The following is a 19,046-nucleotide window of genomic DNA, read 5'->3' as shown; positions in this document are numbered from 1 at the left end:
CAGTGTCACCCATTCCAAAATATGGAAGGATCCCTATCTATAAATATGACATCTTGGGGGCTGCTGGGGACACAGCCTCCTTTAGGAGCAGAGCCGCACCCCCCCCCCCAGGCCTCTTCACACCTTCTTGTCTCTATCCTGAACTCCAGAAAACAGCTACTCCTATGCCTTTCAGCATGCTGCCCACCCACTTTGCCCCACAGGTGCCACCCTGGGCTCATCCAGGCGGGACAGGGCCCCAGGCAGGCACAGTGGTCTCATGGAGCTTTCTCAGTCCTTAGCTTCAGAAGGGACATTGAGTGACTGAAAGGTGTCTGAGACATTCAAAGGAACGTCTGCGGTTGCCTGGGTAGAGACCTCTTACCTGGGGTAGTTCAAGCAAGAGATCCAATGGGAAGCAGTCAGGGGTGTCTCCTGAGGTCCAGGGGCTCCTGGGGAACTAGAATGTCTGCTTCTCCCTGTGCATGTTTGTAGAACAGCCGCCCTGCTTCCTCGTCCGCAGCTCCATCCCAAAATAGCTTCCTCTAAATGGTTCCCTTATCTCCGAGCTGACACCACCCTACAACTATAGTGACTGAAGCTGATTGACCAGCATTTCTGAAGAAGAATCTGGGCCCAGTTTGGGGCAGGTGTGTAACAGTCCTTCGGCTGGGACCTGAGAGGGTGACATGGCCCTGAGTCTTGTTTGGAGGAGACCGAGAGGCCATGAGCTAACCTCTGAGAGGGGACTTAGGAGGAGAAAAGAAACCCAAGGCATCTGTCTTAAGTCTGGCTGCTGAGCCCAGTGTTCCTGGGCAAGTGATGGCTGAGGAAGTGCTCCCAGGAGAAATAGGTAAGGAAGGGGTAAAGCTGGTCAAGAGGCCGAGAAGCCAAGCATCCCAGATCTTGGATCTTGTGGGGAGCTCTGGAGCTTAATTATACCTCAGGGTTAGCCCAGCCTTGAGGCAAAGGAGCTGGACATTCAGACCTCCTCTCCAGGCTACTCCCAGGCCTCTGGCCCCCTGCATAGGCGGTCACAGTAGCTCTGGAAGCCCAAGTGGCCTCTGCAGAAGGCCACAGTGGCTGCAGCTAGAGGCAAAGCAAAAGACCCTGGAGGGAGGGCCCAGAACAGGTAGGTGAGGTGGTGTCTCAGGGCACCCAGGGGACCCAGCACAGTCTGCCCAACCTCTCCTCCAAGGGTCTTGGGACATGTGTGGGAACAGCAGCCCTGGGAGTGTGGCCCTGCCTCGGCAGAGATTAAGTGAGGTGAGGGTGGTCCCTAGCACGCACACTGCCTATTCCTACAGGGACTGTGCTGCACCCAAATGGTCTGTTCACTGGATGCTGGGGCGTCTCAAACTGATCTGCAAACTTAGCGCCTGGCTGGCCACATCTAATCCTTTTTGGAACATTACAGGATATAAATTAATAACAAAACGAGTAAAACTATTGGGACTTGATAAGGCTCCAAATGCCTTTCTTCTCAATATTAGATTCCTCATTTTTCCGCCTCCTCCTCCTCCATTATTTTCTCATACACTGCTCTCTTTCCATTTCTTGATAAAGCTGGGGTGTCTTACAAGAGTTCTGTCTTAGTCTTTCTGGCACTTGCAGTGTCTGGGGGATCTGAGTCTCGGGGCCTTCATTTCTGGTTTCCAAGGACGGGGAGCAGGCTAGGAAGATGACCCCTGGGTCCGGTCGTGCAGAGCCTCTGTGCTTGTGCCAGGATGGCTGTCACCTGGCGGTGGTGACTCCGGAGTGCGCTGGAAGGAACGGGTGTCATCAGTGACTGCTCACATTTGTAAAGCACCATGAGGTTTCGACACAGCATCTTGTTTAGCCTCCTAGCAAACTTGCAAGTGGATTACCCAATTGTTGCCACAGAAACACAGGCTCAGGATGGGGTAATAATATGCCCCGCCCCAGTGTCTTACCAAGACCACAGGCCATGTCAGCTCTGATGCTCAAGGATGCCTGATTCAAGGCCTCTGTGGCTGGTGCTGATCCCCAGCTTCTGGGACAGTGCCCCCCACTGCAAGCCTATTAGGGTTTTCCCAATGGCACTGAGTGACCTTGTAGGAGAGCTAGGTATAGAAAGAAATGTACGGATGAAACAACTTTTTTTGTCCCTCTCAAAAGCCAAATATCAACATCACATTGTCACAAAGGCAAAAGGCTCCAGGACACAGCCAAGATGTGTGTGGGTCCCTGAGGTCACCCAACCGCCTCTGTATCAGCTTGGAGGTGGCAGTGTGGTGGCCTGCAGAGCCCTATTCCTGAATGTTTATATCCTCTGGAAGGGTAGGGCCTCATATATTAATTCGTGTGACAAATATAGACAGTAAAACGGAGAGCTAGAGACTTTAAGGTGGAGGGGAAACTTTGGAAAACCTCTGATGTTATCTTTTTTCTTTTCGCTGACACGTGGGGAAACTGAGTCCAGATGCTACCCAGTGTCTTGCCCGAGGCCTTCTGATAGGTGCCTCTGTATGTCTGAGTCACTCATAAAATGCCACGCAAGCTGTAACCTACAACTGATGCTCCTTCTGGGGCCAGGATGGATGTAGGGCCATGCTGGAGGAGCCTGCAGAGGTCTGGGGTGAGGGTGGGAGGGGTGAGGAGGGGGCTCCAGGGGGAAAGGAATACAGTTGGCTCTGCCGGGATGGAAGAGCTAGATTGGCTGGTGGCATAAAGACATCACAGGTACCAGCTGGTGCAAAATGCATTTAGGGCCTGGACCAGATTCTGGTGGGAAGACCAGGAGGGCAGGCCCAGCTTGCCAGCCCTGGCTGTTCAAGGCTTTTTCCTGTTCCCAGAAGCTGCAAACATAAAATCCTTCACTGATAAACTGGTGCCCCTGAGATTTTTTATTCCCTTTCTCTTTTCTACTCTCAGAGAAAATGATGCTCACTCAAGCTTTGCAGTACTTTTCCTACCTCTTTTATTTCTAATCCCATTCTAAATTCCTCCGTCTCCCCCAGCAGTCTTGTCTGTATGAGTAGGGGGTGAGCAGAGGAATGCACCTGTTTATTCAATTATTTGGCACCTACTGTGTGCCAAATACCGTACGAGTATGTATAAAGTATACACATACTTTATCTCTTGGAAGGCTTGTATGAATTCTCTTATCAAAACCAATGTGCAGACCTGAATGTGCATTAGAATCACACAGAGGACTTGACCAGGTTGCTGGGCCTTGCCTCTAGAGCTGCTGACTCAGGCCAAAATTTTGCATTTCTTTCTTTTTTTTTTTAATGTTTTTATTTATTTTTGAGACAGAGAGAGAAAGAGCATGAGCAGGGGAGGGGCAGAGAGAGAGGGAGACACAGAATCCGAAGCAGGCTCCAGGCCCTGAGCTGTCAGCACAGAGCCCGTCGTGGGGCTCGAATTCACAGACTGTGAGATCATGACCCGAGCCGAAGTCGGACGCTTAGCCAACTGAGCCGCCCAGGCGCCCCCCAAATTTTGCATTTCTAACCAGTTTTCAGGTGCTGCTGCTTCAGGGCCAGGAACCACACCTTAGGAACAACTGTTCTACTAAATGTGTTGCCCAGCTGGATGCAGTCCTGAGACAAGTTGCTCGCATTGGAAGTACTTACCGTGTGCCAAATGGGAGTAGGGCGTCACTGAGGCTGGGCGCAGAGCTGGGAAGGGACCTAGGCTTTGCTCTGCATGGCTTATTCTCTCTCCTTACAGCCTTAAGGTGGGTCCAGTTTTCATTCTTCTGAGCCACGTGTGGGTAAACGTTGGAGTCGGAGAAGCTCACAGAGAGATAAGTGTCCTCCTGCCATGCCTCCTGGGACAAAGGGGTTCCTGACCCCCAGGAGGCAGCTGTTATAAAAATTTAGGCAGATCCTCTCCTACCTCCATAAATGAAGGCTGAAGTCTGTCTGCTGGAAGGATGAGCTTCAGCGATCCTTGGAATAAATGGATGAGTCAGATATGCCTCTCTTGTTAATTAAATTGTGCTTCTCCTGTAGCAACTGCATGGGATGACTCAATTTCTGTAATTCATAAGTTTCAGGAGAAATGGTACTACAGAGGCTTTAGTTAAAAATCACCATAGCACAGGGGGCCCTGGGTAGCTCAGTCGGTTAAGCATCCGACTTCAGTTTAGATCATGATCTCAAGGTCAGTGAGATCGAGCCCAAGGTCAGGCTCTGTGCTGACAGCTCAGAGCCTGAAACCTGCTTCAGATTCTATGTCTCCCTCTCTCTCTGCCCCTTCCCCACTCATACTTTGTGTCTCTCTCTTTCAAAAATAAAATAAAAACATTAAAAAAAAATTAAAAATTAAAAAAATCACCATATCATAGTAATGCCAAACTAACTGGCCATCAAGTCCAGACAGGGGGACAAGGCTGGGTCAGCAGCCACCAGGGCAGAGCCAGCCTGACCAACACACTGCCTGGAGTACCCCGAGGTGTTCATGACAAGTGCAGCATGAGCGTAGAGGCCTGCCCAGGGAAGGCCTCAGATCCACCATGAACACAGGGCCAGCTCTCTGGGCATGTCAGATTGCAGGAAGGATGTGCCAGCGCAAGCCAACAGCAGACAGTGGTCCTAGGGCCCTTCATAGTGGTTGTCGGGCAGTTCCAGATGTCTGAATGGTGTCACTCAGAACACAGAGGCTGTGTGGTGGAGGGGTCCTGGGCAAGCACTGAAAGGCAGGAGGGACTGGGCCCAGGTGGAGGGCAGCGGGGGAGTGAGTATGAGGCATCCCAAACTGAAAGCACATCTAAGTCAGGGGCTCAGCAGAAGGCAGGGGCAGAGGAACAGAAGACAGGGGAAATAGACACAGCGATAGAAAGATCAGACCTTGTACAGACAAGAGCAATAATGAGTATTTCTTGAGCACTTACCATGTGCCAGGCTCTGTGCTAAAGGTACGCAGTGTTCCTGAGGAGCACCCAGCATCTGTGGATCCCTCCGGCCCTCTCCCTGAACACACAGAGTGGTACCAAGTAGGATTCCCAAGCATGGGCCCTGGACCATCTGTGGGTAAGAGGCGGCTACCCCTGTACCTTCCAGAAGCCTTCCAGAAGACTAAAGTCCAGACCCTGTGGGGTAGCTCATCAAAACATGGAGAAAATATAGTCTGGCGCAGCTAGCAAAGCAAATTCACATTTTTTTTTGTTCATCAAATTACTAAAGACTAGAAAAAACTACCGCTGAGAGGTGGTAAGACAGGTACTCCTAGGCTCTGCTAATGTAAGTGAATATTGAAAGAGCATTTCAGGAAAGCAACTTGCGATGTTTACCCAGAGCTTTGAAGACGTTTGCCTACACTTTGATTTGGACATCCCTCTTCCGAAGAACCGCCTGAAGATAAAATGTAGACTATACCAGAGTGCCTTGCAACATTATTATAATAAATAGCCCAATTGTCCTACAGTTGGAGACTATTGGATACATTAGGATATGTCCATACCATTGAATAGTCTTCAGTCATTAAAAATGAAGTATGTGGTGGCTCAGCCAAGTAAGGGTCTGACTCTTGATTTCAGCTCAGGTCATGATTTCACAGTTGGTGGGACTGACAGCATGGAGCTTACTTGGGATTCTCTCTCTGCCCCTCCCCCACCTCTCAAAATAAATAAGTAAACATTTTTAAAAAAATGAATTTTTGAAAAATTTTCATGGCATGTGAAGATACTTGTACCATCCTTTAGTAGCAGCTTCTGGTGACCAGATCTAACCCCCTCTGGGGGAATTATTTCAATCTTTCATTCCTTGCTGCCAGCGGCATCACCCCCACCTAAGCCAATCAGGGCATTAGATTCCCCTCGTTCGCAATGATTGGCTAGGGCATGGGCAGATGACCCAATCAGGACCAAGAAGCCACCAAGAGACTAACTCGGACTTCCAGTTGGGCTTTTTCTCCCTTCCCCTTCTTTTTCCCTCCTCCCCAGGATGCAGACCTGTTGCTGTCAACTTGCCAAAACAGAGAGGCAGAGGGTGAAGACCACACAGTGGAAGGCAGCTCTAACATTATTACAACTTTGCCTAGACTCTAGACCAGACTGTGCTAAGTCAAAGCTTCCCTGGACTTTGCAGCTTTCGCTAGCTGTAATCCATGTTGTTTAAACCTGTTTGGTTTAACAGTCTGTAGTCTACAAGAAAAGGAACTCTAAATGATATACTTTTTTAAATTCCTTTTTCAAATTGTGGTAAAAGATACATATCCTAAAATTTACCATTGGCAGCTGCGTGGTATTTGGTACATTCACATTATTATGTAACCAACAGCACCATCCCTCCTCAGAACCCTTTTCATCTTGCAAAACTGGAACTCCGTACCCAATAGTCAATAACGTCCCAGTGCCCCTCCACCCAGCCCCTGGCAACCACCATGCTACTTTCTGTCTCTATGCATTTGGCTGTGAATGCAGTCACGCAACATTTGTCCTTTTGTGACTGGCTTGCTTCATTTGGCATGTCTTAAAGTTTCATCCACATTGTGGCATGTGCCAGAATTCCCTTCCTTTTTAAGGCTGAATAATATTCCATCATATGTGTGTACCACGTTTTCTTTATCCATTCCTCCACCAGGGGACACTAGGATTGCTTCAACCCTTTTGGCTATTGTGAATAATGCTGCTATGAATGAACGTAGGTGTACAAATATCTCTTCGAGACCTTGCTTTCCATTCTTTTGGGTATATACACAAAAGTGGAATTGCTGGGCCATATGGTACCCTATTTGGGGGAGGAGAAAACTGGGAGAAGAAGGGTAAATACTATCTTTTGTGGTTCAATTAAGGCAGCCTGAGGCCTGACTGGTGGCAGGAGAGGGAGGGGGTCCTTTTGCATGAGGATCCCTGCATCTGTTGGGAAAGACAGAATGAGACCCAAACCTTGTTCCCTAAGGCACAGAGTTAGGGGGATCTGTCCAGCTGGACCAAGGATCATTTGCACAAAAAGGTAACAAGGTCTCTGAATCCACACCACCTTGAGGAAAGTGGGAGTCGGAGCTGGTGACCCAGGCTCCCTACAAGAACCTAGAGATCTATGTGAGAGCAGAATGGGATCAGAATGTGGCCATGGACAGCTTCTTCTCTCACCCCAGCCACCTGCCTTCTGAAAAATGGTAAGCCGGGGAGCGTGCTTGAGAAGTCTGTTATCTTGGTGCCCAAAAGAGGACATCACGGAGATCTGGGCAGAAACTTGAACCAGCCAGGGCATCCCAGCAGCTGTGCTCAAGCAGCTCTTAGATGTGTGGGACCCACCCCCAACAACAAAACCAGGTGTCATTGAGAAGCCACAGCAGCTGGGACCTGCTAGGAGCCCTTTCTCCCCAACCACTTCTGGCATTAAGAGGCTGGACTGATACCATCTACCTCCACCTCATTTGAACTAAATAAACCTATAGCACACTTGGACAATGTAGGCAATGGATCAGACTTCCTGATAACATGGATCAGGAGGCCTGATACAATTAGTTAAAAACAACAAACGACATATGGATATATTGATACCCTGAGTCTGTTGGGCAGAGCATTCCAGAAATACACAGCCATGTTGCTTTGCACCGCTCTGGGGGCATCATCCACATTACGGTCTATGTGACCAGTGCCTCCGGGCAGGGCTCATGTGCAGCCTCCATGGGCACATGTGGTGATCCCATATGTAAACAGGTCCACATCCCTTTATTTGAGATCCCAAATCCAAAACTATCAGAAAACCTGAAGCTCCTTTTAACTCTTTTCCTGGCAAAACTTGATCTGAATGGATATGTGTGTTTCTATTTGTGTCACTGCAGAAATGTTAATGTATTTGGTTATAAGGTATTATCTCCAACCCCATTGGGATAGTACAGTATATGTGCCATACCGAATTACCAAAATCTGAAAATCTCAGAATCTCAAAACACTCCTTGCCAAAAGGGTTGTAGATAGAGGATTGTGGAGCTGCATATCCTCTATTTCAAAATATTAACTGTGGGCATCACTGGTCGGGGAGACGTTTGGTTATTTTTATTTCCTTCTTCATGTTTTGCATTCCCCCAATTATCTGCACTACGTACTACTGGGATAATCAGAAAATAAAACCTACCATGCTTTTAAGAAAACATCAGGTAGCAGCCCCTTACGCTCCCCTGACCCACATTCAGGCCACACCCATGTGTCCTTTGGCTCCGCCTCTTGAATGGGACCTGATTCTGGGCTACCTCCAGGAACTGGAGCACCATGGGGGACGCCTGGCTCACTTCCCAGCTCCTCCCAGGCCTTCTTTGCTGCAGCTCCATTTTCAGGCTCCATACCCTGTCATCCTTTCCCCGCCCCAGGGAGTTCTTGCACTGAGCTGGCTCAACGCCCAGCGTGCTTCCTGCCCCCTCTCGAGAGCAGCACTTCTGAAGCTGCACCCCTTCCCGTCCACCCTCCTTTGACAGTGTCCCCAGAGGATGGGGACAGCAAGTTCTGTTCAGGCCCGGCAACTCTGAGGCTCTTGGTTTCACCCTGCCCCCATTAGGGGTGGGAAGAACACTGGGCACACACTGGGATCTCTGACCTCCGCCAGCTGGCCTGCCGAGGCCCCTCCTACGTCTTCCTGAAGCTACTCAGCTCAGTGCTACCTCTCCCCAGAAGTCCTGCCAGCATGGAAAAACTTCGTGTTCAAATACCCCTCAGTATAGGCCCCCAAGATTGTTAACTATCCCCATTCCTTACCTTGGTCAATGCCACACATAATGGAAATGAACAGAGACTACGTGTGGGCACGATGCTCTTACAATTACACAGACCCTGGGACCTTGGCCTCCTGGGGCCAGGGGGACATCTCCTGGGTATATGCTGGTCTCAGGGCTTCCCTGCCTCCCTTCCTGTCCCCAGACTGCACACTTCTGCTGGCTGACGAGTGTGGCCCAACTGACATGAGCAAGGAGCCCCCCAAGCCCAGGCACAGAGCGCTTCTGGGGCTTGGGCAACAGGTCTCAGGGTGGGTGAGGTGTCCCCGGAGGGCAGGCCGGGGAAGCACAGGGAAGTAGCAGCCAGAATGTGGCCACCCAACAGATGGTGCCATGATGTTTAGCATAGAATCATCTTAGATTCCTCACAATTCTTTTCTGGATCCCAGGGTCGTAGAGGTGATGTGACACTAGTGGGTGGTATATGAGGGAGCCAGGGTTTGAACCCTCCTCTCAGAAGTCCAAAGCCTCCATCCTCCCTGATCCCTAATGTTCAGGGATCTCACTTGACAGACGACAACGCGGACACCGGGCTCTCCAGACACACACACAGGCACACATGTGCTCCGTAGGGAGCCCGCCTCCCACTGACCCTGGGGCACCCCGCTCGGCCACCCACCCCACCCACCACTTCTCTTGTGGAAGTCTTCTGGGAGTTTTGTGTTGTTTCTATATTTGGAGGACTTTTTGGTCTTCTCTGTTTCCCGAATTGTTTCTGTGGCCCCGGAGATGGAGCCTGGGTCACCCTGTCTCTAGATTCTTCTGAACGGAGCTGGCAAGGAAATGAGAGAGGATCCTAATTAGGGGGGCGATAACCCCACGGAGAAGTTCAGATTCTCTGCAGCAGGCCGTGGGCTTCCCACAAGCCCTGCGTGTTTGTCAGATGTTTATAGAGCCTTCATTAACGGAGAGCTCACTTAGATAAGAGGTGGGAGCGCAGCATCGAGGGCCAGATAAGAGCGCGCGGAGGCCACTCCGGGGACTGCGGCTGAGAGCCTGTGAGCCGGCCGGTGGTTCCGTGCAGAGGCAAGAAAATGCGGGCGCGCTCCTTTTGGGCTCCTCCCCGCGCCTGCTAACACCCCCGGCGGCCGCCCGCAGTCTCCTGCCCAGGGCGACAGCGCCGTCCCAAGATGTGCTGCGGGGCGCTATGGGTGGCCCTGCCCGTGCTCTCCCTGCTGGCCTGCTCCGCGCAGGGGAAGCCGCTGGAGAGCCGGGGGCGCGCGCCCGCGGGGGGAGACGCCCACCGCTTGCTAGGGGGGCCCGGAGGCGAGCGGGAGGGAGGCACCTTCGACCTGAGGATGTTTCTGGAGAACATGAAGGTGGATTTCCTGCGCAGCCTCAACCTGAGCGGGGTCCCTTCCCAGGACAAAACCCGAGCGGAGCCACCGCAGTACATGATCGACCTGTACAACAGATACACCACCGACAAGTCGACCACCCCTGCATCCAACATCGTGCGCAGCTTCAGCGTGGAAGGTAGAGTCGGCTCCGCCAGGGCACCCCGGGGGGACTCAGGGGTCACGGCTGCACTGCCCAGTACGGTGGCCACTGGACCCACGAGACTCTTTGCGTTTCTATTTAAATAAATTAGAATGAAATAAAATTAATAACTTAGTTCACTGTCTTCAATGCAAGAGCTCAATGGTCATGTGTGGCTAATGGCTACCTTATAGGACAGTGCCGAGTGTGAAACGGGTCCCGTCCATCGCTGCAGAAAGTCCTACTGGATAGCTCTGCTGTGGAAGGTTCTCCCTCCCTGGGCCCGGTGCCACGTTTAACACATTAGGTGCCCCCGAATGCCAGCTCCCTTTCTTCCATCCCTTCTTCTCTTCCCCTTCCTTTATGGCCCCCTTCCTACTTTGAAACAGACAATTTATTTAGCCTCACCCAAGTGGTGTCTTTTTTAACTCTGAAAGAATGGCTATTTCTCTCCCACCAAAAAGTATCTACAAGTCTGATCAATTTTTGTGAGAGAAACATCAGAGGACAGCTTTCTTATTTTCTAAATACAAAATGATTTGCCTGCTTTAATAGGACTGGAAGATAACAAACATCGACTTAGGGCTTGTGTCCACTAATGGCCGTGACATAGGTGAGATGATCTTGTGAGCAGGGAAGGAAGCCAAGGCTTGCAGATGCTGAGGGAACTTACCAGGGTCACACAGTGGTTCGGCAGCTGCATTCTGACCCAGGCCCCACCTGCCTACAAAGCTCAGGCTTTTCCTGCCTCTGCTGTTTCTCCGAACAGCCAGGCACTTGCGGCCTCTCTCCTCCAGGACTTGACCCCTGCCGACCCCTAACAGGCCTTGCCCAGGACCATGGTAGGCCAGACGTGCCCGCCTGCAGAGCTCATGCCCAGTCTAAAGGACGTGAGAGTCATGATACATGCCCAGCAGTGCTGCGTTTTCTGATTGCCCCAAAGAAGAAGAAGAATCTAGATTTCATGTGAACTTGCCTGATTTTTAAAATATTGGCTTCATTTTAAAAACTACAATGTGCGGGTCACCCAGATGCTGCCAGCACCTCACCGTCCCCATGGGACGTGCCCGTAACCTGCGCTTTAGGAGAAGGCTGAGCTTCTTCGGCTGAATCTCATCACCGAATCCCAGAATCTGGGAGTCCAGCATTTGGAGCCATCTCCGTTACCATCCCCTCCCCTGCCCAGCATTGTCCATGCCCCCAAAACGAGTGTTCTGACTCGATCCCAGCCCTGCCTGTGGCCAGCACTCCTGTGGAGGGCAGGTATGCTTCCGTTTTCAGATGGTCCACGTGCAGCTCAGGTAGGGAGGGTGTTTATTTTCTAGATGTGTGATGTGGTTCCACAGCCATCTTCAAAGCATGCCACAATAAGAGCACGGTAGGGCATTGATGCTCATAGAGCCCGTTCGCTCTTCACATACGTTCTGCGGGAGCTAGAATGGCACATCCACATTGGGTGAGGGGCTACATGCTTTGAGGGGGGAACGCGTGTTGGGGAGGAGGGTCTGGGAAGGAGGCAAAAGATTGATTATCAGCTGTGAGGCAGGGACTGTGTCTGTAAGTTCCATGTGCCCTCTTGTGGAAGCCTCACACCAACCTTGGAAGGCAGGTAGGATGAGCCCCATTCTACAGATGAAGAAACGGAGGCCCAGAGAGATGCGGGACTCCTCCAAGGTCACAAGCCTAGGAAAGGGCAAGGTCTGGATTAGCACTTTGGCCTGTCAGACACTGCTGGATATCACTGCAGCATGCTGTGGTCTCATGTTTGTGACTGAGCCACGGCATAATAGAGGTGTCCTGATGCCTGTGCATCAGCCAGGAGAGGTTGGAAATGGACATCATTGTGTAGCTAAAAGGCAAGCCCTGTTTTTGCCTACCATAACACAGCAGTGGAGGCTAATATGTTTTCTTTTTTCCTCAAACATAAAAAAATCCACTTTAACTTTGCTCAGAAATTACAATTCTGAATGATTTCTATACTATTTAAACGCTGAGATTTTTAACATTGTCTTGATGTTGGAAATTCACCGCCCCCTCCCAGGGTGTCTCCTTTAACATTATACACTCAGGATCTGCACTCTGAGGCTGACAAAGTGCTTTGCTATGTTATTTGGTTCTTTTTTTTTTTTTTTTAAAGTGAAGAGCTTTACAGGATGTGTTCGCTTGGCAGTTAAACATTCTAAATACCAGTCTCCACATCTGTAAAAGTGGAATAATAATTAGACCCTTGCAGGGTTAGTGAGAAAAGCAAAGTGAAATACAGAAGGCAAAGCTTGTAGTGCAAGGCTGGGCACTGACTAGATGCTTACTAAAGAGTTGGACCCGTGAACTCCAATGCAAGGCCTCTCCTGCCTCTGGTTTTCTTTGGAAGATCCTAAATGTAACTTTGAAAATTCTCTTCTACATTAAGGGCTTAGGTGAAACCCAATAAAGTTTTGGTAGAATCGGTCAATGTCATCTTGGGTGCCCTTTGACACGAGCCATGAGTCTGTTTTGGTGTGATGAAAGATGCCCATCGCTGACTGTGTGCCTGCATTTCAGATGCTGTCTCTCTTGCGGCCACGGAAGACTTTCCCTTCCAGAAGCACATCTTGCTCTTCAACATCTCCATTCCCAGGCATGAGCAGATCACCAGGGCCGAGCTCCGACTCTATGCCTCCTGTCAAAACCACGGAGATTCTTCACATGAGTGGAAAGGCAACATGGCCATTTATGATGTTCTGGATGGAGCAGATGCCTGGGATGCTTCTACAGGAACCAAGACATTCCTGGTGTCCCAGGACATTCGGGATGAGGGCTGGGAGACCTTTGAGGTCTCCAGTGCTGTGAAGCGGTGGGTCAGAGCAGACTCCACCAAGAGCAAAAATAAACTGGAAGTGACTGTGGAAAGTCACAGGAAGGGCTGTGACAAGCTGGATATCAGCGTCCCCCCAGGCCCCAAAAACCTGCCCTTCTTCGTCGTCTTCTCCAATGACCGCAGCAATGGGACCAAAGAGACCAGGCTGGAGCTCAGGGAGATGATTGGCCATGAACAGGAGAGTGTGCTCAAGAAGTTGTCCAAGAATGGTCCGGCAGAAGCAGGGGACAACAAGGATGAGGATGGGGAAGGTCACAAGGCCACAGGGTCATCTTTAGCCAGACGGAAGAGAAGTGCCGGGGCCAACAACCACTGTCAGAAGACCTCCCTGAGGGTGAACTTCGAGGACATCGGCTGGGACAGCTGGATCATTGCACCCAAGGAGTATGATGCGTACGAATGTAAAGGGGGCTGCTTCTTCCCTCTGGCTGATGACGTGACCCCCACGAAGCACGCCATTGTGCAGACCCTGGTGCATCTCAAGTTCCCCATGAAAGTGGGCAAGGCCTGCTGCGTGCCCACCAAACTGAGCCCCATCTCCATCCTCTACAAGGATGACATGGGGGTCCCCACCCTCAAGTACCACTATGAAGGGATGAGCGTGGCTGAGTGTGGGTGCAGGTAGTGCCGGCCTGCAGGCAGGGGGAGACAGGGTAGAGGGGTCCTGCTGAGAGGTCCTGTGTCCCTCTGGGCATGACAGGGACTAAGTCTGTCTGCATGCCAGCCTGAAGAAGGAAAGGAAGCTGCCACATCCTAGAGGTAAAAGCCTGCCCACGCATACACCACTGGGTCCAGCTTCAGGGGAGACAATAGCAAGCGGCTGGGGGTGAGAGCTTAGGAGAAGAGGAAAGCTTAGAAGGATTGTTGGGGTGCTAGGGGAGACAACCAAAAGGGGAGAGTAGAAAAATAATCCAGAGCCAGCAGAAAAGAACAAAAGGGAGGCAGAGGAGTACAGACAGATGGGGCAGAGATTTATGGAGACAAGAAGGACGGGGTGCATTCCAGTAACTTCAGGGCGTGAAGGGGACAGGGACAGCTATGTGCTCTACACCCATCACTTCACAGATTCCCACAACCCAGTGAGATGGGTGTGACGAGTCCCAGCTTACACATGCAGAAACCAAAATGCAGTTCAAGTAACACCAGTCAAAGGCATGATTCCAACCCATAGGTCTCCATCAGTCTGTCGGCCACCAAAGCCCAGGAGCTTCTCAAATATCCCATCAAAGTTTATCAGGTCACCTTTCAGCTGAAGAACAATTAGATGCCGGGAGGCAGGCATTGAGGGGCAAGCTGGGCTCAGCCCTGGCCAGTACCCACCCGGATGACTGGGTTGCTTGGAGCATCCGGAGCACATTCTGACTGCTGGTGCCTGTGTTGTATCAGTGGCCCAGTGCTTTTTAAGATGACCCTTGAGCCACTAAACACTACCCCCAAAACCATCTGCAGGATGGAAAGAGGGCATGACAGAAGCCCTCGGGTAGTAGCTTGTACCACGGCTGCAGGTGCTTGGACCCAGTGGCGTGATGCTTGCACAGCCAGCGGTTCACACGGGGCCACCGGCTGCCCGTAAACTCAGACTCTGAGATGGTTTGGGAGGAGCAGGCACAATTTACCCCAAGGGATGGGGCAGCCTACGGCCCGCATCTCTGCAGTTAATTTACTCAGCATAACCAGCTCACCAGCAGAACACATCTGTGGGCTGCCCTCCCACAAGGACTCCGTGGGAGACAGGACCTGGATTTGCATTTGTTGGAATAAATGCGCTCTTGCTTTGGTATTTGCAATGTCCCTATTTTTACTCCTCGGTGACATGTGTTCAAGTGATGATGTCCAGCCTTCCTGGGGGAGGGTTCCCAGCCACTGAAGAACTCAGGTCCTTAGTGGCCACATCCAGCTCTGCCTGCACCTGCCGGCTTCCTCGAGCAGTGTGTGTTCAGCTCTGTCCTGGGCTTGGGCCTCAGGACTGGACTCAGCCCCCATTGACCCCAAGACGGGACAGAGTTTCCATTTCTTCTGAATTTCCTTCTCTTCTCTGACTCTAGAGGCCACACATGGAATGGGGTGGAGTGAGGAAGAGTCTAGAGGTGGTGAAGATTCCACTCCATGGCCCTTCTGACCGCTGGCCAGAGCAGAGCCTATAAGAGGCCTAGAGAGGCCCTGGCCATTCCCACTGGTTGAAGCTCTCAGTATATTTTTTTAAAAAGTGATTTACGCCAAATGTTTACAAGGAACTAATGAAGAGCTTTAACATAATGCAAATTAATTAATTTAAATACAATTAATTACTGGAGTTACAGAAAGTACTAATTCCAGGTACGACAACGTTGCTCAACCATAAAGATGGATGAGGAACATCTTTTAGTCCTGGTGGTGTATTCTGTGCCTGCATCAAAGTTTCACTTGGAAATAAAGTCAAATGTCTAAACTGTGGACTTTTCCTGAATCTGAGACCTGGGTTTGATGACTCCTCAATGCCATAGCCTCCCCACCCCTCCCCACAGGCCCTTCCTTCCCTGGGTGGGGGGCAGAGGAGAAGGGCATGGAGACAGAGTTGCCACGGTGGCGAGTGGACAGGTGTGGGCAGCGTCTCTGTCTGCAGGGAGAGTGGACGTGTCCATATAAGGGCATGTGTGTGGGTATGTGAGAAAGCAGATGTTTGCAAGTGGGCAGCAGTTAGCCCCATGCCGTCCCTCACTTCCCCCATGTCAGGGGAGGGAGGTCTGGGCCATGAGTCACCCCTGCCCAGCGGCCTGGGCCCTGCTCCACTATTCCAGCATCGGCTCCCAGTTTGTGCCCGCTCAGATGCCAAGCTCCAGCCCACTCCCAGGGCCACTCCCTGGCGATGCCCTCAGCCGGTTGCCTGGCCACCTCACTTCCAGCTGCAGAGCCCAAGTCACCATCCGTGAAGGCTTGACTCTAGTGGCACCCCTTTTGTCCCCTCTCTTGATGCTCCGGCTCTGATCTTCCTGCTCTGAAGAGCACTACAGTGCTTCCGTCTCGTGGGTCTTTTGGGCTCGGCGTGGGGACCTGCTCACCTCTTGTCTGAGGTGTCTTGTCACCACATGTGCCACCAAGTCTTCAGGAGGCAAGGCCTGAGAGCCTCTGACCTCGGTCACTCTCAGAGGGCTGCCGTGGGCTGTGGCTCAGGACAAACTGACTTGGACGGATGTGCAGGGAAAAGAACTTGCAAGGAGTGCCCCCAAGAAATGCTGTCTGGCTTCCACCTCCCTGGGTTATTCTTCCCACCAGATTCCCCAAAGCTTTCTTCACCCCCAGCCAGAGAACAAAATGCAACAGCGCCATCCTCTGGACACTCCATTATGCAGACAGTTAGCCCTCTGCCTAAGGACCAGCACCCTTAGTACTGCATTTTTAACGTGTCCTAAAGCGTGTTCATTTTTGTCGTATCTGGGTGGTGATATTACCGCTACCACACGTATGAAGAAGCTGAAACCCAGTGAGATGACCAGTTGCAGGGCTGACGGGCCGTCCCCTGTTCCTCGTGTGACCTACTCTCCGGGCAAGGAGCAAGAGGAGAGAGAGGTTCAGGGATGTCAAGCAGAAAGCCACAGGCAGACACAGAGAGACAGAGAGATGGGGGTGGCGTGGAGAGGCCAGAAGAAGAGCCAGGGAGGAAGGCTGGGGGGCTCCTGGAGGACCAGGCAGGGCTGGGGACTTGTACTTAGTGGCTCAAGCAATAACCTCAGAATAAATGACATTTTTATCCTGACTTTTGCAAATGAAGAAGACTTTTGCAAATGTGGAAGCACTTGGAGGCCTCACACTTTACTCAGAGCCACTAGCCAGGAACTGCTAAAGCCAGGATTTGAACCCTGGTTGTGATGCTAAGCCCAAATTCGCTCTGTTGCCCTGACTTCTGTCCTAACGACCTTCTCTACGGTGAAGGTCATGGTCACGTTAGCAGGAAGAAGCAAAGACAAAGCCTGTGCTCTCCTGGGCAAGTGCCACCTTCTGTGCCCTCCTTGGCCACTTCCTCTCTGGTGCTACTTGTGCGGAGACCTCTGGTCAGCCAGGCACCGATGGACTGGAGAAGGTAGAGAAGGACACACTTGTCCCCTGTGATTAACATTCTATCGTCTGGGTCACGAAATGATGGAGTAGGCACTTAGTTAGACAGGAGCTGGAGGCAAGGACAGTGATAAGTAGATTACACATTAGAAACCTGGGGGCACAATATCCTGACTTTGTGGCCTCCAAGACCCCTCAACATCCTGACCTCTTGGCTCCAGCATCCTGGGGCTGACAGACCAAGAGCCACAGGGGTAGCACATATGTTCACCTCTGCCCCAGGGTAGCCCCTAGACTCACCATAATGCATTCACATTGCAGCTTTAGCCCCCTGCCATGGGGGAAGGCTGCCATGCTGGTTCAAGTACAAACCTTGGAGGGGTAAAAACTCCCTCTCCCACCCTGTGGGAGGAGTTTCCGAAAAGATTGGAAGCAGCCTCCATCAGAGACCACCCTGTCTGTGACCTGAGACCCAGCTCACAAAAGCCTCAGGGCAGTGGCCACCTCTAGGCCTGCCAGCTCTCCCACCTTGGAATTGTACTTTCACTTTCACAAACTGCTTCGAGCTACTTCCCTTCTGGCTGTCTTTATTCCAGGGTGGATCCCCACGATTCCTGGGGAATCCAAGAATCAATACCTCCGTTCACACAATGAAGACTCTCCTACCTGTAACAGAAACACCGTGGCTTGTACCTCTTACGGAATTCTATCAAAATTGGGAGAAAGCAGGAATCCTTGAGTCAATCCTTCCTTGCAACTTTCTCTTTCCAAGCCCAACTGAATTCCCATATGAGCAGGGCCAACACAGGCGGGTGTGGGAGGTCACATCCCTCTGAACTCAGAAACTCTTTTCCTCGTATATACAAGGGTGTGGTTCCATATATAGCTCATCTGACCAGCTCTCTCTGTCCTGGACATCAGTTCCTCTGCAGGGCATAGTGAGGAATCCAGGGCAAGCCCACCTGGGTGGGTGCAGTCTGCAGCAGGCTCCAGGCATTAGCTATGATGGCACTAAGCGACATGAGGAGAGGCCCCTGCCAGCCTCTTCCCCGCAGGGAACCTGCACTCACCCCACTCTAGAATGCACACAGGCATCCCTATGGCCTGGGCAATAGCATGGGACCTGCCTGATTTAATGTTCTGCTGTTGCAATCTCGAAGTTCACAATAATTTTTGAACAAGGGTCCTGCATTTCCATTCTGCTTTTGGCCTCACACACTGGTGTAGCTGATCCTGAATGCATGTGTGCGCTTGGTTTCCCAAGTCCCAGGGACACCCTGGAGGCTGCTTCAGACCTTCACATTGATGTGATTCTGATGTGCCAGGGAGTCTGAGCTTTGCTGCTGAGAGCTTGCCCCAGGGTCCGAAATGAAAGGACCGGCCCTGCCCCCTTCTCCCTGGTGCCTGCAGAGGGGGCCCAGAGGCGTCTCCAGTGTGTGATCAAAGGCTTTCAAAGGCAAGCCTATTATATCCATATGGCATCTCCTTGGGGAGCCAAGGTTGCTGAGAAAGTTTGGAACAGTCTGACACGAAGGGGTGCGGCTTTTCCCAGACTTGCCTTCACGTGGGGACAGGTGACTATACCCAAAGCAGGCAGCCCTGCACACAGGTGGCTTACATTGGATCAGACTGAATGAAACTTCCAGAAATTCTTTATTTTTAAAATCAGGCAGAAGTCTAACACCATGGGCCTCAGCTTCCCAGAACACTTCCCACTTAGGACTGCCCCTCTTCCAAGCAGTCTGTCTCATGAGTGGGCAGTTCCGGTTCTCAGAAAGATATGCCTGAGCAAGGGCCCGAGTCTGCCTCTCTGTAGCTCCCTCCCGTGAGTGTTTATTCCTGCTCATGGGTCCCTGCAGTCCAGGAGAGCCCTGCCATGCCAGCCATCTGCATAGGGGCTGAGGGGCTTTGCCGCGTATGGCCAGCATGGGCCTATGAGGGGTCAGCAGCCTTCTCCAATCGGGATCAAGTAAACAGACTAAGGGCAAGCAAGTATTGTTTACAACAGCCAAGT

General features: G+C 51.4%; 1 protein-coding gene across 1 annotated transcript; it reads left to right on the top strand.

The window, feature by feature from the left end:
• Nucleotides 1–9,568: 9,568 nt before the first annotated feature.
• On the top strand, nucleotides 9,569–14,780 carry GDF2 (growth differentiation factor 2). The gene is made up of 2 exons (XM_058696945.1): nucleotides 9,569–10,140; nucleotides 12,685–14,780. The coding sequence occupies exons 1-2, from the start codon at nucleotides 9,795–9,797 to the stop codon at nucleotides 13,623–13,625; spliced, it is 1,287 nt and encodes a 428-aa protein (XP_058552928.1). The 5' UTR covers nucleotides 9,569–9,794; the 3' UTR covers nucleotides 13,626–14,780.
• The last annotated feature ends 4,266 nt before the right edge of the window (nucleotides 14,781–19,046 follow it).

This window comes from Neofelis nebulosa, chromosome 13, assembly GCF_028018385.1.
Source record: "Neofelis nebulosa isolate mNeoNeb1 chromosome 13, mNeoNeb1.pri, whole genome shotgun sequence".
Taxonomy (NCBI): Eukaryota; Metazoa; Chordata; class Mammalia; order Carnivora; family Felidae; genus Neofelis; species Neofelis nebulosa.
The sequence above is the reverse complement of the archived record's forward strand: the minus strand, read 5'-3'. Positions and strand labels throughout refer to the sequence as shown.

Bases quoted from the DNA above. Each gene is read 5' to 3' on its own strand.
- GDF2 (XM_058696945.1), top strand. From the start codon at position 9,795: ATGTGCTGCGGGGCGCTATGGGTGGCCCTGCCCGTGCTCTCCCTGCTG. The intron at 10,141-12,684 runs GTAGAGTCGGCT...CCTGCATTTCAG, and splicing joins GCGCAGCTTCAGCGTGGAAG to ATGCTGTCTCTCTTGCGGCC.